The sequence below is a fragment of the Phocoena sinus genome, chromosome 18 (assembly GCF_008692025.1).
Source record: "Phocoena sinus isolate mPhoSin1 chromosome 18, mPhoSin1.pri, whole genome shotgun sequence".
NCBI lineage: Eukaryota > Metazoa > Chordata > Mammalia > Artiodactyla > Phocoenidae > Phocoena > Phocoena sinus.
This window is the reverse complement of record NC_045780.1, coordinates 20,746,334-20,771,869: the sequence shown is the minus strand read 5'-3', so window position 1 is coordinate 20,771,869 and position 25,536 is coordinate 20,746,334. Positions and strand designations below refer to the sequence as shown.

General features: G+C 37.0%; 1 protein-coding gene and 1 non-coding gene across 2 annotated transcripts in view; one reads left to right on the top strand and one right to left on the bottom strand.

Moving 5' to 3' along the window:
• Nucleotides 1-15,904, top strand: part of LRRC63 (leucine rich repeat containing 63) — a 42,728-nt gene extending 26,824 nt beyond the window's left edge. The window contains exons 7-9 of the mRNA XM_032610889.1: nt 2,451-2,534; nt 4,087-4,326; nt 14,772-15,904. Of these exons, the coding sequence (XP_032466780.1) occupies nt 2,451-2,534; nt 4,087-4,326; nt 14,772-15,015 (568 nt within the window). The 3' untranslated portion in view covers nt 15,016-15,904. The remainder of the gene's footprint in view (nt 1-2,450; nt 2,535-4,086; nt 4,327-14,771) is intronic.
• TRNAE-CUC lies at nt 4,961-5,032 on the bottom strand. Its single transcript has one exon. It is a non-coding gene; the product is annotated as a tRNA-Glu (tRNA).
• Nucleotides 15,905-25,536: the final 9,632 nt, after the last annotated feature.

The window sequence follows — 25,536 nt, the reverse complement described above, 5'->3', positions numbered from 1 at the left end:
AGTTGTGGTCTCTTGTGTTTCCATACAAACTGTAAAATTTTTTGTTCTAGTTCTGTGAAAAATTCCATTGGCAATTTGACAGGGATTGCACTGAATCTGTAAATTGCTTTGGGTAGTATAGTCATTTTCACAGTGTTGATTCTTCCAGTCCAAGGACATGGTATATCTTTCCATCTGTTTGTATCATCTTTGATTTCTTTCATCAGTGTCTTATAGTTTTCTGCATACAGGTCTTTTCCCTCCTTAGGTAGGTTTATTCCTAGGTATTTTATTCTTTTTGAACACTCTCATTTACCACTGCAAGGAATCAAGGTAGCTTCCATTTTTTAAATCTGTAAATAATATTAACAATATTGCTGTGGTCCAATGAAAGACCATTCTAAACTGCCACAAACACATAGTAGGCTCTCAATAAATAATATTTATGTTGCTGTGGTGGTGATTAATGTTATGACATGCAAATATTAATGCTAGCACAATCTTCCAAGCCAACAGCAAGCGTCTAGTTTAAGCATCTCATTGCTCAATGATATGCTGATAAATAAAACAATGAAATAAATGTAAAACATTCTATACACCCTGAAAATTGTGATAGATTTGTTGCTAGTGGGGTATAGAGTATCAAACCAAACTAAGGCTGTCTAAACAAATGTGCTCTCTAAAATCATATATAGATGAGATAAATTTCAACTCTAGAGCCTATGAAATTTCTTAATTAGCTTTCTCAGTGCTGTCTACAAGCCCAATTAAACATCACAATCAATAGGAATTTATCATCAACAGTGAAAGCCTAGAACCAGACTAGTTTGCTTGTACTGAAGTAATAAGGGAATACAAAATGACTCTAGAAACTGCCTAAGGCAAGAAAATGAAATAACATAATTTTGAATTAAAAAAATGGAACAGATGGTACTAATATTTTCTTTACAGAGGTGGAAAAAAAGTCTGAGATGAACACTGAACTGAAAAGTTTTTGTTTTTTTTTTTGCTTTTCTATTCAATCTCATTACTTTCTCAGAGCAAATGATTTTATATTAACTGGGGTCACCATACCTTTTATTCAATTGTGATTTCATAAGCACTTTTGATGTGCTAGGCACTGGCCAAAGCACTGGATATACAGAAATGTAAAATAGAATCCTTGGCCTCCAGAATGTCATAGTTTAGGAGACATTTATTACACAGTGTGATAAATTCTATGATAGTGGTAAGCAGAGAAGTACAGAAGAGGCAGCTCACCTATTCTGAAAGATGCAGGAAGAGTTCCTTGGAAGAGGTAACATCTAAGCCAAGACTTAAAAAATGAAAGACACTGATCAAATTTGGGGGAACTGGAGATATGTGAGAACTGGGCTAATTCAGGGAAATTCAGCAAATAAATTCTGGGCCTGAGGTGAAAGTTGGGTAGTGTGAGAGGTGAGTTGAAAGAGTAGTCTGGGGACAGATCATGAGGACCATTATAATCCACACTAAAATAGTACGAAGTTAATGAAATATTGTGCTCGTGATGCCTTAGTTAATAATCACGCAAGTAATTTTTCATCCTTTAAGGAAAACAGGAAGGTATTTGAGAAGAGCATTCACAAAGAGGGGAATATTTACTAGGGATTTTGGTAAATGTCATACTTCAATTCCAGTCTCCAAGAAGCAACTCCCACTCCCACCCCCCAGGAGACAGGACTCTCTGCGTTAGCCTTTGTGTTCTTTGGTTCTTACTTTTAAGTACTTTGCTTAATAGAAAGAAAGACCAAAGATATTTCACCAGGAAAATCTTAATGCAACTGCACTGGGTTGAATGGTGCCCTTCAAAAATTCATGTCCATGCAGAACCTTAGAATGTGATCTTATTTGGAAATAGGATCTTTGCAGATGTAACTAGTTAACATGAGGTCATACTGGATTAGGGTGGGATTAGGGTGGGTTCTAAATCCAATAAATGGTGTCCTTATAAGAAGGCCATGTGAAGACAAAGGTGGAGATTAGAGTTATGCTGCCACAAACCAAGGAACACCAAGGATGGCTGGCAACCACCAGAAGCTAGGAGAGGGGCAAGGGACAGTTTCTCCCTCAGAGCCTCCAGAGGAACCAACTCTGCCGACCCCTTTATTTCAGACTTCTGGCCTCCTGTATTGTGAGAGAATAAATTTCTGTTGCTTTAAGCCACCCAGATTGTGATATTTGTTATGTCAGCCCTAGGGAACTAATAGAGGTGGTTTTTTCTAGATGGGGCTTTACGAACTCTAAACATTTCAAACCAGTCTTAAGGGATAGATGAATCATTTTTAGGAAATTTCATTGTAATTATACCATCTATAATTTTTTAAAAAGTCTATAAGTTGAAAAATCTTAGAAAAATACAGTTTCTCTATGCTTCTATTTACTGAAGAATTAAATTCTTTATTAATGCTCAGTAACTGTAAACATATAATCATTTTCTCTTTCTATTTAAGGTTATTTTGCTTGTTTAATCTTGAGGAACTTGATATTTCCTACAATAGTATTGCTTTTATTCCAAACGAAATCCAGAAACTCAGGTATTTTGGAAGTAGTAAGTACCCATAAGACATATGTCCCTTAAGGATATATTAGGTGATGATTGTGATGGATAAAATTGAGTCCTTTCATTTATTCAGTAGCCATAAAACATAATATGTGAAGCATAAGGTTTACCGAAATGTAAAGTGAATGACTGGTGTTTAGTATTTTTAAGACATAACATTTTCAGTAATTATTTAAAAGCTAGTATTGATGACCACCTTAACAGAATGACAAGCTGCTTTTGTCCATTTATCCATGCGTGCACGTGGAATTCTTATCAGTTGATTTTTTTGTAAGGAAATACATACACACAAAATGCTAGTAATACACAGTGCTTTAATACTAAGATCTGATTCTTTCTTGTACTAATTTCTAAAAAGTCTCTGAAGTTGATCTCTGACCTTCTAGGTCAGTACCATACTATTTTGATTATGACTTTGGAATAATTTTAATAAGTAGTATGGAGATTGTTTTTCAATAATAGTCTCAACTAGTCTCTTTAGATTATGATCTTTAAAATCATTTAATATCATTCTAAGCCCCTCCTCCCCCCAAAAACATACAACTGTGTTGCTACTATGAATGTAGTATTTTCTGTAATTTCCATTTCTAGTTGACTATCGCCAGTGAGAATAGAGAAATAAAGAATACAACAGAATAGAGAAGAGCTATTTACTTCTTTACATTTTAAAATCAAACTATGTAAAAAATTATCTTAGTTCTGATTGAGTTTTACTAGATTTTATTTGGTTTCTAGAAGCATTATCTTATCTTCAGTAAAATGAGATCATTTTGTTTCTGCTTTCTAATATTTATACCAATTATTTAATTTCCTGTGTAACAATCCTTGTACTTTAATAGAATGCAGCCTGTTCATATTTGTTATAATTTTTTACCTTCTGTTTTACTTTGTATTTACTATTTATTCACTTTCTCCTTTTCATATTTCTTTTTTTGGGGGGGGGAGAATTTTTTTTCAGGATTCTATCTGTTCTCTTTTTTTCTCCCTTGTTAATTTTGGAACTCCACTGAACTTTCTGAGTCTATTGCAGACTATCTTTCCTTCCCCAAAATTCACAAACACATTTTTCTTTAATATTTTATAAAAGCAAGATAAAAGCTTCCCCCAGCATGATGGTCTGTTTCCCCACTGCTGCCTTCCACCCATAGTTGAGACCTTTACCCGAATGAATAAAAAGTACGCGTTAATGTTTAATTTGTCTATGAAAACAAATTCTTTCTTTGTATCACTGTACTACACTATATTATATTTTATGTAGTGTAACATTCATTCTTCTGTTTGTGATTATTTCTTTTTCCATAGCGATGACTTGTTGCAAAGACCCAAAATATGTGCTTTAACTCTACTATTTACACAAATGCACTTATTTCCATGATAATATATTGGTTTGGTTGCTTTTTAGTTAATTCTCTTGATTTTAAGGAAATACTTAACACATATTACTACTAAGTTTTATACCAATTTTTGGGAACACTGGGACAGATTTCTTCTTCTATCTTTTAAAATATGGTTTCCTTTATTTGCAGATCACTTGAAACACTGATCGCTGATGGAAATGAACTGACTAGTTTTCCACATGCAATTCTGAAGCTTAACCTGAAAAAAATCCTATTTGAGAAAAATTTCACTCATCCTAGTTTTTGGAAAGAGAATTCTATGAATAGTCCACAACGTCTTACTCAACTCACTTCTTTGTTCTTTTTAAAGAATAATCTACATAAATATTATAATGTGATCCCAGTGGAAATTCAAAAGTTACTAAAATGGTGAGCAAATTCTGAAGCTCTTTTTACCAAGACACACTTTTAGGGTTTAAAATATTCTTTATTACAGGGCCAGATGATAGTTTTACCGTACACACACACACACACCACCACACACCAAAACATCCATGCAATCTTTCAGACTGCTCCTTCTGGCTCTTCAGGCATAATGCTGTAGTCTGAATTCAGCCCACCTTCTCAAGTTATTACTTAAATCCAATGTGAGGTACAGACTGCTGGGGGTATAGTGGCAATATCTATACAGTTGTAGTTTAAGTCTTTTCTATGAACCCCTAAGGACAAAGAAGGGGATTCTTCCAGAAAAAGATTCTTTAGTGCCAGGCACACTATGAAGGGAAATGCTTTATTCTACTCTAACTTCACAGAGACGAGGAATAGAGCAGACACACACAGGGCAACTTCTCTTCCTCAGGGGTCGAAAGCCAGTGTGGGAATTATTGCCTCTCTCAGGACTAGGATTCTCAAAGCCCACACACTAAGAGTCCACTCAGGCTCACCTCTTATTTCCTTTCAGATGGTGTAAAACTATTTTTTTACTGCACTACCGATGATCAGTGCTTGTATTACTGATATAACTTTTTTTTTTGGCTGTGCTGCATGGCTTGTAGGATCTTAGTTCCCTGACCAGGAATTGAACCCAGGCCACAGCAGTGAGGGTGCTGAGTCCTAACCACTGGACCACCAGGGAATTCCCTGATATAACAAATATTTGTTGTATGTCTAAGTAAAATGGTCTTCCAGGAGTATATTAGTCAACAATATTGACTGAATAAAAGAAAACCTGAACAGACTAGTAACCATTGGAGAAACTGAAAAAGTAATTAAAAATCTATCAATAAAAAAAGGAACCAGGTGCCAAAGTTTTCAATTTTAATGCACTATGTCAACGTTTATGAGTTTGAATGCACATAAGAAAGTAAGAAAATCACCAAGGACAGAAACATTTAAAAAGAATTAAAACCTAACTAGTGACTCTAAACATATATGGGACCAAGAGATTTGAATTCACCACAAAGCAGGGAAGCTGAAAATGGTATTCCTGAGTGAAATCTGTACCGCCAAAGGGGCTGGTGGCCCCAGAGCAGTGAATACTTCTCTTTCAGCAGAACAAATGTTTTTGAGAGAAACATCCTCAATTTAGACATTAAAGATTCCAGAAAAGTAATTTCAAATGAATATTATCTCAAAATTAAAACCTTCAAATACATGAGGAAATAAACCACCAAGAGTAAAAATTAGCACAATCAACAGATATGAATCTCCAAGGATCCAAGATATTAGAATTGTTGACAGAATATGAATTACCTTCTTTAAGAGTTTAAAGAAGTAAGATATAATTTTTTAAATTGTTAAGGAATAAAAGACCATCAAATATGACCAGGCAAATAAGAGAAAGAAATTTTAAACACAATTAAATTCTAGAGACTAAAAGTGCATTGGTTTAACAGACAATTGGTGCATGGGTTTAACAGACAATTATCCACATATGAAGAGAAATCTGGAGAAATTATTGTGTGTATGTGGACAGGAGGCAAAGAGACACGGACAGTAAAAGGAGAAAATTTCACATATCCTTAGAGTCCCAGAGAATGTTGGGAGTCATTGTTCAATGAGGTAGTGACTGTAAATTCTCAGAAGTGATGAAAGGAGTGAATTCACAGAGATTGAACACTCTACACAAGCCAAGTAAAACACCTTGTGGTGAAAGTGAAGAACACCAAAGACAAAGACTTAGAAATCAGCTGGAAAAAAAGTCACTTACAGAGTACAACAAATAAACTGCTAGCAACAATGGAACAATAACTGAAGAAACGTTATTTAGCCCAGCAAAACTAACTTTTAAGAACAAGGGAGAAAAATGGATTTTCATATAATAAAACAGAGAATTTATTCCCCACAGATTTTCACTTTAGTGAAATGAAACTTGCAAGGAATGTGCATCAGAAAGAAGGAAGATAACTCCAGAAGTATGTTCTGAGATGTAAGAAGGGATGGAGGGAAAAGAAATTAAACAAATATGATCTCTACGACCTATAAAGTAATAGTAACAACAAAGTCTATGGTGTGGTGTTAAAAAGAAGATGTAACTAAAATCAGACATCAAACAGTTAGAAATGTGATTTTTAAAAAGATACCTTTTATGATAGCAATAAAAAACATAATGTACCTAGGAATACATCAAGTGAAGTATGTCCAAGATATTTATGGAGAAAAAGATTACAACTTTACAAAAAGGTAAAGAAGGCTGAATTAAATGGGAGAGATACACACACTCAGGTATAATAAGATTTAATACCAAAAATATATCAGTTCTGGGCTTCCCTGGTGGCGCAGTGGTTGAGAGCCCGCCTGCTGATGCAGGGGACACGGGTTCGTGCCCCGGTCCGGGAAGATCCCACATGCCGCGGAGCAGCTGGGCCCGTGAGCCATGGCCAATGAGTCTGCGCGTCCGGACCCTGTGCTCCGCAACGGGAGAGGCCACAACAGCCAGAGGCCCGCGTACCGAAAAAAAAAAAAAAAAAAAATATATATATATATATATATACACATATAGATATATAGAGATATAGAGATATATAGATAGAGATATATATAGAGAGATATAGATATATATATCAGTCCTCCCCAAATAGAGCTACAGATTCAATGCAATTCTGGTCAAAATCTGAACAGAATTTTCTGAGAAACTTGATACGCTGATTATAAAATGTGTATGGAAAAGCAGAGACTCCAAAATAGCCAAAGCAAGCCTGAAAAAGGAGCCTAACATTGGGCACTTGCCTATCAGATACAAAGACTTATAAAACCAGAGAAATACAGTTGATATTACATGCAAGGAAAGACAATCTAACCAATGAAGAATACATAGCTCAGTTATGTTCTCATGTACATGTGAAACTTGACGTTGGACAAAAATAGCACTGTGGATCAGTAGGGAAAGGAGAGACTTTTCAATAAATGACACTGAAACATCTGATCATCTGTAAGTAAGAAGTATATAATTATGTTTCTGCTATGTATATGTTACCATCACTTACAAAATCATTTCCAGTTGGATTAATGACTTAAATACGAAAAGCAAAATTTTAAAGCCTTAACAAGCAAGTATAGGAGACTATCTGTATGACTTCAAGGTAGAGAAAGATACCTTAAACAAACCTCAAAAATATAAACAGTAAAGCAAAGTTTCATAAATTTGACAAAAGATGTTTCTACATAATATTATAACCATCAATAATATTAAGAGGCAAGCTATTAACTGAAAGAAGATATTGCAATGCTTATAACTGTCTAAACATATATCTCCCACAAATCAATAAGAAAAGATATAACCCATAGGAAAGTGGTTAAATGATAGGAATATGTAATTCATGGAAGACAATACATAGATAGATGATAAACATAAAGAATGTTACATCTCTCTAGTAACCAAGGAACTGCAATGTAAAATAGCAACAATAGGGCTTTTTACCTGTTTTATCAAAATTAAAAAGATTGATATTAAGTGTTGCCCTTGCATGCCCAGAAACAAGATTACCACGCACCATTGGTGGCACTGTCAGGTTGGTGGAAGTTTTGTGGAAGGTTAATTTGACAGTATCTTACATATTCCTTAAAACAGAAATTAAAATTTTAGTAATATGTCTTATAGAAATAGCGGTATGTGAACACACAGTTAGGCAGAGGGATGATAACTGCAGACCAAGCAGGCATCAATAAAAAAGTGGTAAGATAAAATGGTGCATCCGTATTTTGGAACATTATGGTGCTGTTAATAAGAATGAAGTAAAACAAAATGTATTGACACAGAAAGCTGTCCAGTGCATCTTGTTAAATCAGAAAAGCAAGCTGTATGTACAGACACATACAGAGAGAACACATACACAAGAGAGATTCCATTTATGTAGAGAAGAGTCATGTGTCTGGGAGCTAGAGGGAACACCACCAATATGAGCTTTAGTTATTCTACAAAGGGGAGTTAGAATGATTTAAAGGAGGAATAAAGGGGAACTTCTGTGCTTTTTTTCCTGTATGCGTCTATATTTTTTGGGAAATTTTACAAGGATGGGTTTTCATGTAAATAAAGTGACAAATGAATTACAAATAAAAGGGGCTAGGGAAGGAAAGATTACAACTACAGCTGGGAAAATAGGGAAAAGATTTAGGAATGAAACGGTGTTTGAAAAGAGTCTTAGAAGAACAGGTAAAATTTATATATTTGGAAATATGTGTTGTATTGAAGAGACATTCCAGGGAGAGGGAACCAAGTGGGGAAATGAACCGAAGTTGAGTAAAAATAGGAACTTGGGCAAAGAGAAAAGTGAATGTCCAGCCAGAACAAAACATCTATGAAGAGTAGCAAAAAGTAAGTTTAAAAAGGAAGGTTAGAGCTAGCTTATGGAGACCACTGATGGGGTCTCTTCTTTAGGCCATGGGAGCCATTGCAGGTGATAGCAAGACCTGGCAGTAGTGTCGAAGATGGGCTCGAGTAGCGGAAGGCTGGGTGGAGCTCACTTAAAGTGCTCTTGTAACTGGTAAGGGGAGATTAAACTAAAGTAATAGGCATAGGAGTAAATGGGTAGGAAATGACACAAGACAAATTATGAAGGTAAAATGAACTCAATGGCTGCCTGAGTATGTGAGGCAAGTAAAAGAGGCAGGAGTAAAAACGATGAGGGGTTCAATCTCATCAAGGACAACTGTCATATTAATAAAGAAACAACGAAGGAGGCATTTGTCACCCAACCCCACCCTCATCCTCTAACGTCTACTCTTGGCTTTGATCCTTAATTTCCAACCTCCGTCCCGAGTACTATGTTTGCTGAGTCTGGATGGTGGCTCAGCTCTGGGCTCTGTACAACGTCTGCTCCTAGGCTGCTCCAAGCCCAGCTTCTGCCGCTACCCCAGTGATTTGGGCCCTACCCATTAGCAGCTGTGAGCTTCTTTTTTGACCCCTACAACTTCTCTTTGCATTTTGCCTCCCTGTGTCTCTACCTGCATTCTATCACCTCAATCAGACAGAGAATCTGCCTTTGTTGAGAGCTGGGTCAGAAGACTCACGTTCCATGGGATTTTACCTTAACTTCCTTGCGCACGAGAATGATAGAAATGTTTACTTAGAGATATAGACTAAAGTTTCAAAAGTATTATTCAGTTTCACTAAACTATAAAGCCTTGATCATACTTAATACTTGGAAGTCATCTTTACTAGAGATAGATCAGTATGTTTTTTTTTAACATCTTTATAGCCTTCCATTTTTCATTATTGTGCAAAAGTCTTTGAATTTTTTGATAAAATTATATTAAATATTGCAATTTAATTTTCCATGTGATTTTATTAGTACCAGCGTATTTTCTCAAGTATATATCGCTTACTTGGGGACAGTAATAGAACTATTTAGTTAGAGGAAATAAGGAAATAACAACTCAGGCCACTAAACTCCCGTATTCTGAAGATGACATTCCTCAAGAGTTTAGGTGACCTGCTCAACCAAATTTTCTTCTCTTTAAAATAATTTTATCTTTTATCAACACAAGTATTTAGTTTAAAAGATCAAATGTTTACTACGGGTCTTTCCATGAAAATCACCCCTGCCCGCATCTCTATCCCCCTTCACTCTTTACCTCCAGAGTCACCTATTGCCAAACTCTTTTTGCAATTCTCCTCTGGGTGTTCGCTCTCATATTTTTTTAAATTTTATTTTCAATTGTGGTAAAATACACATAACAGAATTTACCATCTTGGTCATTTTAAAGTGTACTGTTTAGCAATCAGCACATTTTTATTTCTGTGCATCCAATCTCCAGAAGTCTTTTCAACTTGCAAAACTGGAATCGGTCTTTATACCCATAAAAGAACAACTCCCCACTTCTCCCTCCCCCTAGCCCATGGAAAACAGCCTTCTACTTTCTGTCTCTATGAGTTTGACGACTCCAGAAACACCCCATATAAGTGGAATCATGCAATATTAGTGTTTTTTTGTGATGAGCTTATTTCACTTAACATGATGTCCTCAAGGTTCATCCATGCTGTAGCATGTGTCAGAATTTCCTTCCTTTTAAAAGTTGAATAATATTCCATTGTATGGATACACCACATTTTGTTTATCCATTCATCTGTTGAAGGACATTTGCATTGCTGCCACCTTTTGGCTATTGTGAATACTGCTATGAACATGGTTGTACAAATACTTGCTTTCCATTTTTCTTCTATTTCCAGAAGTGAAATTGCTGTATTATATGGTAATTGAATTTTTCATTTTCTGAGGAACAGCAACAGTGCTTTTTATAGAGGCTGCACCATTCTACATTCCCACCAGCAGTGCACAGGGTTCCAATTTCTTCACATCCTCTCCAACACTTATGTTCTGTTTTGCTTCTGTTTTTGTTTTTTATATTGGCCATCCTAATGGGTGTGAGGTGGGATCTCACCGTGGTTCTCACTGCATTTCTCTAATTATCAGTGATTCTGAGTATCCTTTCATGTGCTTTTTGGCCATCTGTGTATCTTCTTTGAAGAAATGTCTATTCAGGTCTTTTGCCTATTTTTAAATTGGATTGTTTGTGTTTTCTCTTGTCAAGTTGTAGTTGCTTATATATTTTGGATATTAACCCCCTTTAAAATACAATTTACAAATATTTTCCCCCATTCAGTCAGTTGCCTTTTCCCACTGTTGATGATGTCCTTTAATGAACAAAAGTTTTTAATTTTGCTGAAGTACAACCTAATCTATTTTTTCTTTTGTTTCCTGTGCTTTTGGTGTCATTTACAAGAAGTTATTACCAAATCTAATGTCATGAAGCTTTTCCCCATATATATATATATATTTTTTAATTAATTAATTTTTGGCTGCTTTGGTTCTTTGTTGCTGTGCGCAGGCTTTCTCTAGTTGCGGCAAGCGGGGGCTACTCTTTGTTGCGTTGCATGGGCTTCTCATTGCAGTGGCTTCTCTTGTTGCAGAGCACGGGCTCTAGGCACGCGGGCTTCAGTAGCTGTGGCTGGCGGGCTCTAGAGCGCAGGCTCAGTAGTTGTGGCGCACAGGCTTAGCTGCTCCGTGGCATGTGGGATCCTCCCGGACCAGGGCTCAAACCCGTGTCCCCTGCATTGGCAGTTAGATTCTTAACCACTGCCCCACCTGGAAGTCCCTCCCCTATATTTTTTTCTAAGAGTTTCATAGTTTTAGCTCTTACAGTTAGGTTTTTGATCCAGTTTGAGTAAATTTTTGGATATGGTGTGAGTAAGGGTCCAACTTCATTTTTTTTATGTGTGGATATTCAGTTTTCCCAGGACCATTTGTTGAAAAGACTGTCCTTTCCCCACTGAATTGTCTTGGCACCCTTACTGAAAATCATTTGACCAGATATATGAGGATTTATTTTGGAGCTGCCTCTATGTTTTTAAATAGCATCCTTGAGTCATTCTTCTTGTGTTTTCAATTTTAGCTATTATCTCTAAATTTCCTACTAAGCAAGATAGGTATTAGGACTCTTATCAGCCCTCATATATACCTGTCTTCTTCCTCCAACCTCACAATATATTTATAGAATGTTTAAAAGTTCAAGCATCCTATGCCTCACATTACTGGCACTCCTTATTCCTCCCCCTTCATTGCTTTAATTTTTCTCTGTAGCACTTACCATCACCTCATTTTATATTTTACCTAATTATTTTATTTAATATCGGGCTGGTCCTCTAGTATGTAAACTTCATGAAGAGAAGAACACATGACAGTTTTGTTCATTAATGTTATCTCCAGTACCTAGGATAGTTCTGGTGACATAATAAATGATTAATACTTCTTAAGTAAAATAATGATTTTAAGTTAAATCAATAATTATTATTTAAATTATTATAAAATCTAAGTAATGCATAGTTAGGCTACACAGTGTACTATGAATATATTTCTTTTACTGTACAACTTTTTGTTTTTCCTAGAAAGAGTAATTGACTTTTATTCATTTACTTTGCTTTATGTGTTTATCATTAATTCTGCCATGAAAATTCTAATAGAATTATTTAAATCTTTATCAGTATGAATGTATCAGATATGGCTATCAGTCCTATTAATTTTTTTTAATACATCATCCTGGAGCCCTGTGTCTTTCTGCCCTAATTTAGAAATGTTGCTGTCTAGATCTGGTGCACAACTGTTATTCCAAGACTTCCCTTCACTATTATCTTGGAATTTCCTTTACTATAGTCACATCGGATACCTTGTTCTTTGTTTACCTCCATATTTTGGTGAAGGCAGCCCTCCAGTGTCTCCCTGCAAAAGAATGCATGGAAATAAAAATTTAACACCATGTGTATTTGAATATGTCTTTATTCTGCACTCAGACTTGATTGATAATTTGGCTGGGTATAAAACTCTGGGTTCAATCATTTTCTTCAGGATTTTGGAGACATTGCTTCATCATCTTCTACTTTTCTATTTTTTATTTGAGATCTACAGCTTTCTTATTCCTTATCCTTTATATATAACCTATACCTTTTTTTTTTGGAAGGGGAAGCTTTTTGAATCTTCTCTTTTTTTTGCTAGTTGTTTAAAATTTTCAAGATGATGTGCCATTGTGAGTGTTTTTTTTTTTTTTAACTCAATGTGTTCAGTACTTGATGTATCCTTTCAATCTGGAAACTCATGTATCTTAATTCTGAAAAATGTTCTTACACTATTACTTTGAAAATTCTATCTTCTATTTTTCTGTGCTCTTTCTGGGACTATAGCAAATATTGGACCTTCTGAATTTTTCCACTTTCTTAAGGCTACCAGAATATGCCACCCCAAAATATGCTTCTTTGACATAGGTATTATTTTGAGCTTAAGGCAACTGAGATCTAGCAGATGCAGGAAAAGCTCTTTACCTCCCAGTAACTACCTTAAAATAGAACATAAATATCTCCTTTTGGAAATTCCCATTTGTAAAATGTTTTCACACCAGGAAGAGAACTACTTCAGGAGACAACCCTTATCACCTGAAAGACTCTTAGCTGTATAACAAGACAACCCTTATTTACCATATATTTCCACCCTTTGCCTTCCCATAACTGGGCTTCTCAGCCCAGAAGCCCAAATCCCCTTTTCCTTTGTTTAGCCTAAGATGGTATATAAGCCTCAATCATTTGGCTGCTTCTTTGAGTCTCATTTCTTTGAGAAAGTCCCATGTATGTGTACATAATTAAACTGTTTTTTTCTCTTGCTAATCCGTTTGACAAGTTTAAACTGACAAATTTAATTTCCAGGGCCCCAGCCAATGAACCTAAGATGTATAGAGGAAAAGATACTTTTCTTCTCTAACAATTCCTGGCCAGAGGAGGCTTGTTTTTGTCTTTTTTTTTTTTAACAATATTGTATATATTTAAATTGTACAATAGGATTATTTGATATACATACACATCATGAAATGATTACAAAGATAATGTTAATTAACACATCCGTTGCCTCATATAGTTAGCTCTTGTTTTATGAGGTGAGAACATTCAAGGTTTACTTTTAGCAAATTTCAAGTATATAATACCACATTAACTATAGTCACCATGTTGTACATTAGATCCTTAGAACGTATTCATCTTATAACTGAAAGTTTGTACCCTTTGACCTACATATCTCCATTTCCCTCTTCCCCCAGCCCCTGGCAACCATCACTCTACTCTTTCTATGAGTATGTACATCTTCAACCTAAGTAGAAATTGCCAAGTTGCTCCAAAGTGATTACACCAATTTATACTCCACCAATTTATATGTATCCTCACCAAACTTTGCACTATCAGACTTTTACATTCTTCCCATCTGATGATTTATGAAATGGTATTCTTTTGTTATTTTGTTTTGTATTCCCTGATTACTAATGAAATTGAGAAGCTTTACTTTTCACTGTTTTCTGGATGTTCAAGTTTCATCTTCTGTGAATAGTCCATTCATGTGCTACTCTTAATATACTAATGGGCTGATGTCTTTTTTTAACTGATTTGTGAGCATTTAAAAATATACATGGACACTAATCCTACACTAGGTTACAACAGTCCCTTTATTTTTAAAATGATATATTTATTTTGAGTTATAAAAATAATATGTATTTATTATAGAAAATTTGGGAAATACAGAAAAACATTATGAAGAAGTTTAAAATTCCCTGTGATCACATAGGAGAATAGGTCCAAGGATAATTACTGTCTTCCATTTGGGGTTTATCCTTAGGGTGTTTTCTTACTATGAATCTATACTTTTTTTGTTTTAGAGAACTAGGATTATTTTATACACATATATTTATTTTTTAGCATTTAGTTTTTCACTTGCGTATGTCTTAGCTCCTCAAGGAGATGGTAAGATCGATAATGAGAAAGGCCCTATTTTATACTACTTTGAGTCTTACATAGCATCAAGCAAAATGTCTTTCCTTTAGTAGATCTGATGTTTCCTTCATTGCAGCACATCCCGATGTGAATGGTGTCATGGTCCAATGTTCGGTGAAGGTTTTCGCATCATCCGATCCTGCAATATTTTTGGAGTAACACAGTTTCCTGTTATATTTTATGTCTGTTCCTCTTCCTGCTACAGAAAAGTAAAGGAAAGCAATTTTGTTTTCTATAATGTTCCTGGTAAAAGAATATCTCTAAATCCCGAGTTGATGAATCATACAGTGATTTATGAGTCCCACTTTGAAAGCCATTAAAGTTTACGTATATAATCATTCATGTCTTTGAGAGCACAGGTTCTGTGTGGAAGATAAGTGTCTTCTCATGTGAATCCTCTTTGTAATCCTAGCTCCTAATGAAAGTCTGCGATTGTTAGGGAATCTTTGCAGAATATTTCCTTAAGAATGATTAGTAAAAAGGTCTTCGGGGATTTCAAAGAAGATCTAGAAAATTTCTTTCAGAGCATGTTTACAATAAAAAGAAAAATGTTAGAATCCTTTGCAAAAAGTGTTTATCTTACAGTTGGCCTTTTTATGCATCCATTCTCAGGGATAAGATAGTAATCAAAGTCATCAGTGGGGTTTGGGCCTCATATGGATTCAAAGTCATGTACCCAAGTTCTCAATATTTGTGCATTTCTGTGGAAATTTGTCCAGTGCCAACCATCTCAACTGTGGATTGCTTTGGGGAATAAAAGATTAATTCCAGGACTATATTTAGTTGTTTGAATTCATTATCCAGGCTCTAAGAAAACTGGTACAATTTTTCAGTTATCCTGACTGCCATCTCATAAAGCCTGATTCCACAGGCTAGTGCCAGCATTCAGCAGGCTTTCAGTGACAGCCTGGCAAGAAAATAAAGTAAAACGTACAAAATTACATTGCAAAGCAACATATGGATACAGTAGAACTTGAGGCTTTAAGAATTAGTATTTAGTAAGAAGAAGGTAAAAGAGCGTTGTGAGATAACAAACAATTTTAGAAAGGCATAGAATTGTTTCATATACGGCGTATCTAAAATGTCATTGCTAATGAAACCTGATGAAATGAAACGACTTAAATTTATACAACTATCGTATCATTAGAGAATGTCAGAAAATACATTTTATGTCAGTTTGTGCGTATCATGTAGTAGTATCATTTAAATAAAAAAAATAGGCCAGGCAAAATAATTTTTCTGACTAATGAATTCAATAAATTGGGATGCCTGTATTCTTCTCCTTGAGAATTAATTCAATTTTAAGCAGAAATAGGAAAACCTTGCCTGAGAAGTATACAACGTATTGTCCAGCAAAAGAATAAACGTATTAATGTAGGAGAAGTAACTACCATATCACACATGTAATCCAGAAGGGGATATTTACAGCATGATAATAAATTCATTAAAAATGTAATATACCCATAATTGTGAAACAAGATTTAAAAAACTAAATCCTAATTCACTAAATCCTAGTGGCATATAGCCTACTAACGCTTACACTTGTCCCTGAAATATTTCTTGGAGGAAAAGTATATTTATTTTTTATTTAAAATAATGTTGTTTCTTGGTTTGAGTAACTGGGTAGTGTCATACTGAAATAAGAATAAACAGGAAAGAATAGGGTTCATGGGAAATTACAATATCTAAGAGACATTGCAGAGAAACAAATATACCTAGACATTTGGACAAACATGAAACATACTTAGAGCTCAATCTCGCTATTTCTTCATGTTCAGTACAAACCCAGAATTTAAGTGCTCTCTTATAGATCTTTAAAAAAATAACTTACAGTGTGTTTCTTAAATATGAAAGTAAGACGTACATTATAGAGGGGTTTCCCTGGTGGCGCAGTGGCTAAGAATCCGCCTGCCAATGCAGGGGGCATGGGTTCGAGCCCTGGTCCGGGAAGATCCCACATGCCTCGGAGCAACTAAGCCCGTGTGCCACAACTACTGAGCCTGCCCTCTAGAGCCCACGAGCCACAACTACTGAGCCTGTGCACCACAACTACTGAAGCCCACGTGCCCTGGAGCCCATGCTCTGCAACAAGAGAAGTCACTGCTCACTGTAGCTAGAGAAAGCTCGCATGCAGCAACAAAGACCCAATGTAGCCTAAAATAAATAATTTTTTTAAAAAAGGCATACATTACAGAAATATTTGAAAATAGAACTAAACCTAGGGAAAACAAAATCTCTGTTGTAATGCCACCACACAATGAACAAGAGATAATCATTCTGACAGGTATATGTGTATATGTGCACACTGAAATAATGTATTATTCTACTTTAAAAAATGGGATCTGTATCTCCCTCACACCACACATAACAATTAATTTCCAGATTCCTAAAGGTCAAAATTGAAAATATAAAGAGATAAATAGGGTCTTAATAAAAATTCAGAATGAGAAGGATCTTTTTAAGTAGGAAATGAAATCCAAGAGAAAAGATGAACAGATTCACTGTGTAAAATTTTTAAAAATTCCTGTACAGCCAAAACCACCGCAAATAAAGCCAAAAGACAAAGCAGCATACTGGAGAAAACATCTGTAATACATACGACTGACAGAGAACTAGACTATTCACCCAGGAATCTTGATTGTAAATGACAGAAACCCACTAGAACCAGTGGAAGCAACAAAAGGAAATGTATTAGTAGTCATTTGTGCATGAGTCTTCAGGCAAGCAAATTCAGTTCAAACCGTGTCATCAAGGCATTATCTATTTTCCTATCTATCTATCTATCTATCTGTCATCTACCTCTTAGTAACGCCTTTCTGTCAGTCTGTCTCATTTCTAGGTAGCAAGGATGACGACTGATGATTCCAGGTTCGTGTATCGGAATGTCAGGAACCTCAGAGAAAAGGGCACTATCTATCTCCACTGTTACTGTAAAACACATTAGGGATGATTTTCACTGGTTCAACATGGTTCTCACATGTCCATATATGAACAAATCATTCTAGATGCATGAATGGAATACTCTGATTGGCTGAGTCACATGCCCATTTCTGTAACTGGGAAAAGGGAAATTAGCCCCTCCCCAAACACATGAAATAGATTCTTTACAAGGAAGAAGAGTTCTGGAACTGAAAATTGGGGAAAGGAAAAATGTTTTGGGCAGCTAAAATCTAGAGCTATCAGAGACTTTTTTACAAATAACAACAAAAAGATGAACTAAATATTTAAATAGCTATAACAATCAAAATTTAATATGTGTATTTTTTATCCTAATAACTGTAAGAATTTATTGCTCAAAAATACTTGCACAGGACTTCCCTAGTGACGCAGTGGTTAAGAATCCACCTGCCAATCCAGGAGACACGGGTTCGAGCTCTGGTCCGGGAAGATCCCACATGCCACAGAGCAACTAAGCCTGTGCGTGAGCCACAACTATTGAACCTGCCCTCTAGAGCCCATGCTCCGCTACAGGAGAAGCCACCGCAAGGAGAAGCCCGTGCACCATAACGAAGAGTAGGCCCTGCTCACTGCGACTAGAGAAAGCCCGTGCCCAGCAACGAAGACCCAACACAGCCAAAAATTTAAAAATAATTTAAAAAAGAAAACTTGTACATGTATGCAAAAATATATCCAAAGACATTCACTGCAATGATACTTACAATAGTGAAAAATTAGAAACATTCTAAGTTTTCATCAGTGGAGAGTTGGTTAAATATGGTAAATCCAACAAGGTAGTATCATTCAGCCACTTAAAAAATCAGATAGCTTTGTTTTGCCTGACATGAAAAGATATCTACCAAGTATTGTTAGAGAAATATTTACCAGGTATTAAAATCACGTAACTCAAAATTTAAAAGATACAAAAGAGTATATCTTAAAAATTCTTTAACCCCAGTGCCCTGTCATCCATTTCCCTTCTCAGAGACAACCAATGATATCAAGCCTTTTATATTCTTCCAGGATACTTTATGTACATGTAAGCTAATAAATATATATATTTCCTACTATTTATAAAATATTAAAATAATACATGTTCCTTTCTGCACCCTTCCATTTAATATTATGTCACAGAGATAGTTTCGCATCAGCATATTATTAGCTTATATCATTTTTTATGATTGCATATTATTCCGCTGAGCACTGTATATAGTTTATTTTACCAGTTCACTTTAGTAGTGAACTTTCAAATTTTTGTAAACTCTTGCTATGAAAAGAAAATGTTGCAGTGAATAACCTTGTCATTTGCACATGCTTAGATATAGCTGTGGGATATATCCCTAGAAGTGACAGTGCTGGTTCAAAAGGTATGTGTGTTTATATTTAATAGGGGATATATATTTGTTTTATTTACTTTTGAATGAATAACAGTAGCACATAATACCCAGTTCAAAAAAGATTTAGGTGAGAGTGAAAAGTAAGTCTGCCTCATATGAATTTTTTTCAGAAACCAGTTTTCAGAGGCAAACAATGCTACCAGCTCCAGAGAAATTACAAGCACATATAAGCATGCATTTGTATACAGAAGAACCTCCCCTATTCCAGTAGGCTTAAAAAAGTTTTTTGCATTATATTCTATATTAGCATCATTTGTAAGCTTCTTGGAAATGCAGATTCTCAGATCCACCCCAAACCTACTAGATCAGAATCTCTGGGGATGGTATCCAGGAATCTTCATAACTACTATCTCTCCAGGTTGTTCGAAGGCTCACTGAAGCTGGAATCATTGGTCTCCAGAGGCCAGAAGGCTCACAGACAGATGCTGATTAAATAAGAGATGCAGATTTTGGTGTAAAATACTTTATTGTCTTCTCATTCCATCTCAGCCATACACTGTCATCTTTGAGATCCCATCTATAAAGATCATCCCAGGAATGCAGGACTGGTTTAACCTTCAAAAATCAATCAGTATAGGGGCTTCCTTACTGGCGCAGTGGTTAAGAATCTGCCTGCCAGGCTCCCTGACTTCAGACTACACTACAAAGCTACAGTAATCAAGACAGTATGGTACTGGCACAAAAACAGAAATATAGATCAATGGAAAAGGATAGAAAGCCCAGAGATAAACCCACGCATATATGGTCACCTTATCTTTGATAAAGGAGGCAGGAATGTACAGTGGAGAAAGGACAGCCTCTTCAATAAGTGGTGCTGGGAAAACTGGACAGGTACATGTAAAAGTATGAGATTAGAACACTCCCTAACACCATACACAAAAATAAGCTCAAAATGGATTAAAGACCTAAATGTAAGGCCAGACACTATCAAACTCTTTTTTTTTTTTTTTTTAAATTTATTTATTTAATTTATTTTTGGCTGCGTTGGGTCTTCATTGGTGCGCGTGGGCTCTCTCTCGTTGCGGCGAGTGGGGGCTTCTCTTGTTGCAGTGCACGGGGCTCTAGGTGCGTAAGCTTCAGTAGCTGTGGCTTGCAGGCTTTAGAGTGCAGGCTCAGTAGTTGTGGCACACGGGCTTAGTTGCTCTGCGGCATGTGGGATCTTCCCAGAGCAGGGCTCGAACCTGTGTCCCCTGCATTGGCAGGCGGATTCTTAACCACTGCACCACCAGGGAAGCCCCTATCAAACTCTTAGAGGAAAACATAGGCAGAACACTCTATGAAATAAATCACAGCAAGATCCTTTTTGACCCACCTCCTAGAGAAATGGAAATAAAAATAAACAAATGGGACCTAATGAAACTTAAAAGCTTTTGCACAGCAAAGGAAACCATGAACAAGACCAAAAGACAACCCTCAGAATGGGAGAAAATATTTGCAAATGAAGCAACTGACAAAGGATTAATCTCCAAAATTTACAAGCAGCTCATGCAACTCAACATCAAAAAAACAAACCACCCAATCCAAAAATGGGCAGAAGACCTAAACAGACATTTCTCTAAAGAAGATGTACAGATTGCCAACAAACACATGAAAGAATGCTCAACATCATTAATCATTAGAGAAATGCAAATCAAAACTACAATGAGATATCATCTCACACCAGTCAGAATGGCCATCATCAAAAAATCTAGAAACAATAAATGCTAGAGAGGGTGTGGAGAAAAGGGAACACTCTTGCACTGCTGGTGGGAATGTGAATTGGTACAGCCACTATGGAGAACAGTATGGAGGTTCCTTAAAAAACTACAAATAGAACTACCATATGACCCAGCAATCCCACTACTGGGCATATACCCTGAGAAAAACCATAATTCAAAAAGAGTCATGTACCAAAATGTTCACTGCAGCTCTATTTACAATAGCCCAGAGATGGAAACAACCTAAGTGTCCATCATCGGATGAATGGATAAAGAAGATGTGGCACATATATACAATGGAATATTACTCAGCCATAAAAAGAAACGAAATTGAGCAATTTGTAATTAGGTGAATAGACCTAGAGTCTGTCATACAGAGTGAAGTAAGTCAGAAAGAGAAAGACAAATACCGTATGCTAACACATATATATGGAATTAAAGAAAAAAAATGTCATGAAGAACCTAGGGGTAAGACAGGAATAAAGACACAGACCTACTAGAGAACGGACTTCAGGATATGGGGAGGGGGAAGGGTAAGCTGTGACAAAGCGAGAGAGAGGCATGGACATATATACACTACCAAACGTAAGGTAGATAGCTAGTGGGAAGCAGCCGCATAGCAGAGGGAGATCAGCTAGGTGCTTTGTGACCACCTAGAGGGGTGGGATAGGGAGGGTGGGAGGGAGATGCAAGAGGGAAGAGATATGGGAACATATGTATATGTATGGTTGATTCACTTTGTTATAAAGCAGAAACGAACACACCATTGTAAAGCAATTATACTCCAATAAAGATGTAAAAAAAAAAGAAATATTTAGAATATAAAATATAAAAAATATAAGTATAAATAAAATATAAATAAATATTAACATGAATAAATATATAAATATAAAATAAAATATAAAAAATATTTTAAAAATATAAAATTAGTAGATGTTGAACATGATGGAGGGAGGGAAGTCTCTAGAATGATTCCCTTGTTTTATACTTCATAGGAGGACGAAGTATGAAAAAAATCTTTATTTCATTCATTAATTCACCAAGACTATAACTTTGTTATAGGAAAAAATTAGTTTTATAGAGCTGATATGATATTTAAAAACTATGTTAGTTTTAAGTCATATTCTGTTCTCTTCTGGGCACTGAAGTGGAGTTGAGGCCACTTTTGCAAGTGTCACATATTAAAAAAATCTAGGTTTGTCAAACAAAGTAAGGGTGATTATTCTCTTAATAAAAGCATTCTTTGAAAATCTTTATATGGCATCTTTAAATTATTAGCTCTAAGTATGATTTAATATACCACTCCTCAGAAACATATTTATAAAACCATACATATATAAGGACTTCCCTGGCAGTCCAGTGGTTAAGACTCCGTGCTCCCAATGCAGAAGGCATGGGTTCGATCCCTGGTTGGGGAACTAGGCTCCCGCATGACATGGCCTAAAAAAAAATAAAGAAAAACATACATATATATATACTTTCATGTTGATTTATGTTTTGTTATTTTAGAGTAGGAGGCAGGTCAATATTTTCTAGGATGTATTCAGTCATTCACTCAATTAACAAATATTTATTGGGTTCCTATTGTATGCCAGACACTGTCCTAGACCGTTCAGTTATAGCAGTGAATGAAAGTGACAAAAGTTCCTGTCCTCATGAAATTCACATTCTAATGGATTGGCCATTCTTTTTTCCTTTTTAAAAATAGGGTATGCCATTTTCCCTTTTGCTAGTTTTTCAGGTATTTTCTACTACAATGCCTTACACATAGCAGGCACCTTCTATGTTTTTATTCAATTGAATAAATTTTCAACAGAACAGAAAGTGAGTCTAATAACATATTGTAAAATGACTTCACAATATTCTGATCTATTGCCAGACTCAGATGAGATGCCAGACTATACATTCTCATTTAAAAAAAAAATTCAGATATATGGTCACAATGTTTAAGTTATTTATCAGGAGAAAAAGACACTACGATTTGAATACTCTTAATTTGCTCATTTAACCTCTCACCAAATAGTGCCCTGTCTTTGCATCACTTCAAACTCTTACAACCCATTAGAAACCAGATTACATTGCTAAATATTTTATAATTTGCAAAGCATTTTCATATACCAAAAGAATGGAGGGATTTTAAAGCAACTGCTTTTCTAGTATTACCTGTGTGGCACAGAAGACTGATAACCCACAGCATTTCGTTTCTCCTTTTCCTCGTTAGGACCAGAATCTTGATTTTTAGCTAGGCACATTGCCTCCCAGTATAAGATACTGAATTTCCCAGGCTCCCTTGAGGCTAGATTTGATGACGAAATTATGGCCAATGAGACATGAAAGTTTCCACAGGGCTCCAGGAAGTCTGTTTAAAGGGATCAGATTGATCCCAGAGAAGACCCTTTCTGCCCTTTCCTCCTTCCTCCAGCCTAGGATGAAAACCAGACAACTGGAGCCATTTTGGGCCATGAGGTGACCTTGAGAATAGAAAGAAGGATCCCAGGTACCTCATGACACCATAAACCACAATGTCAGACCTGGTACTGCATATCTTGTATATGAGAGAGGAATTAATTTCTAGCTTGGTTTAGCCACTGATATTTTGCATTTGCTGTTATCTCCAGCCAGACCTAACCCTAACAAATATGGCTTGTCGTGTGACTCCAATCAACCATACCAGCAAAGAGTAATATGCCCCCTGCTAAAGTCATCTGTCTTGAGCTCACTTATTTTTCCCTTGAAGCTGCTCTTTTAAACCTGATTTCACTTAGGTTTATAATGTTAGGTTGGGAACAAGGTTAAGCAAACTGACAAACTGATTTGCTGTGATCCCACTTGTGGGGTGGGGCAGGGGGCCCGTGTCTTTCACCTCACCAGACACTGGTCTATCTAGCCTACTGGCAAGGAAGAAAGCAACCACTCCTTGTCCAATTACTTTCTTTTTTGTACCTCTGTACACCTCTTCAAAGAAAAAAAAATCTTCTAAAGAGCAAACCAAGATAGACTGGGAACAGCATGTAAGATCTGCTTTGTTATTGAGCCCCCAACATCTTCTGGGACCAGCAGACACCTAGCCCCGCGTCATCATATTCCCCAGCTCCCTGCAGGCATTACTAATCAATCCTAACACTCACACCTGCTAGGTCCTGACCTACCTCTGAATCCTTATCAGTATAACTTGTCAGACTAAGTTTTTCTTTGTTTACATGTTAGCACCTTATAAATGCATTTGATATCACTTCTTGGGTTCTAATCTATTGTTTGATACTGGTTAGCAACTGTAACAGGATGCTAAAGTGGGACTCTTGGTGTTTGTTTTGCGGGGGCCTGAATGCTTAAAATAAGTTTCCAAATTGAGGTGTTACACGTAACATTTCAAGTCAAAACGTTATATAGAGCTTGGAAATAAGGTGGACAAAACTAGATTTGTGACCGTCGCAGACAAGCAGACAGACAGGTATCCTCCAGCTACCCAAAAGAAATCGTGGAGGTAGCTTCCCCCTTGCCTTAAGGCACCTGGGAGAGGTTTCTAGGGCCTGCTTGATGAGTTGTACGTTCACTGGAACTTCAACGAACACAAGGCACTGGTGAGGACACGCACAAAGAATTCTAAAGGGAAGAGGCTGTGGCTACAGGCCTGAGGTGGCCAAGCAAAGATAAAAAGAGACAGGACAGCTTGGGCGCGAGCGGCAGGACCACACTCAGGCGCAAGGATGCAGGAGTTTCCCTTTGAGTCAGGTGACCAGAGGGAACATCAGGCCTGGAGTCATTGTGAAAGGGTTCTCTCTGGGAGCTCTACTGGGGTGTGGAGTCAAATGATTCTGCAGGGGGATCTACTGCTGTAGGTACAGGGCTTGAGGGAGACGGAAGCGGCAACTGAAGGAAGCATTGCCTGACTAGTGGGAGCCGCAATGGGGGATTCCTGGGCGTGGCGGACTCTCCAAGAAACCCCCAAAACTGCCAGAAAGAGAGGGCTTCGAGCATCCACCAAGCCCACATGGCACACTGCCAGATCATGACAGCGACACAAGACTGTGTCCTTTTCTCCTCATCCCCTCCCCCCCGGGGCACCTCTCTGAAAGGTCAGAAACTGTAGCTAAGCAATCAGAGAGCAAGGTGGGGGAGGGTAGTGAGGGGTGACAGATGCAGCCCCTCCCCTCCATGGATTCCAGGCCTGACCCAATATGTTCTTACTTGCTGAAGAGCTCAGAGTGTGATTATCTCACTGGACTGGTTGCTTTGGTACTGAAAGGATACTGCTTAGGACAAAGAGGGGAGGAGGACTTGGGGATCTAGCAGAAATTCCATGCAGGGGCAGGGAAAGAACCAGCCCTTGGACGTGGATGGACGTGGATATAAACGGCTGTGCTGAGAAAGGATCAAGTTACTCGGTGCCGCCCCCTTCCCGACAACGGCCTCCGCCCTCACCGGGTCCCACTCGCTCAAAAAGGGCAGCTGCAGCCCCCTCGCCATCGGGCCCTCGTGGCCCAAGAACAATGCACGAGTGCAGGACGCTGGGACCACCTGTCCCTTTTGAGAGAATTTCTACCCCGGCTGCTTCTGAAAATTGGAAAGGATGTTTCCTGGCGCCGGGAGCGTGAGAAGAACAAGGCTCCGCCTCCTCACGGTGTCAGTTTTGAAATGCTGTCTGACCCGCCTTAACAGCATTTCCACAGCAATTTGCTGAGTGTGTTTGATCCCTGGGAAAACCTGAACCAACTAAATTTTCACTGGGTTTCAAATACAGGAATTTGATGTTAGAAAATTCTGCAGAAGCCAGAGTTGAAACTTTACGGGGACAAGTGGCATATCCCTT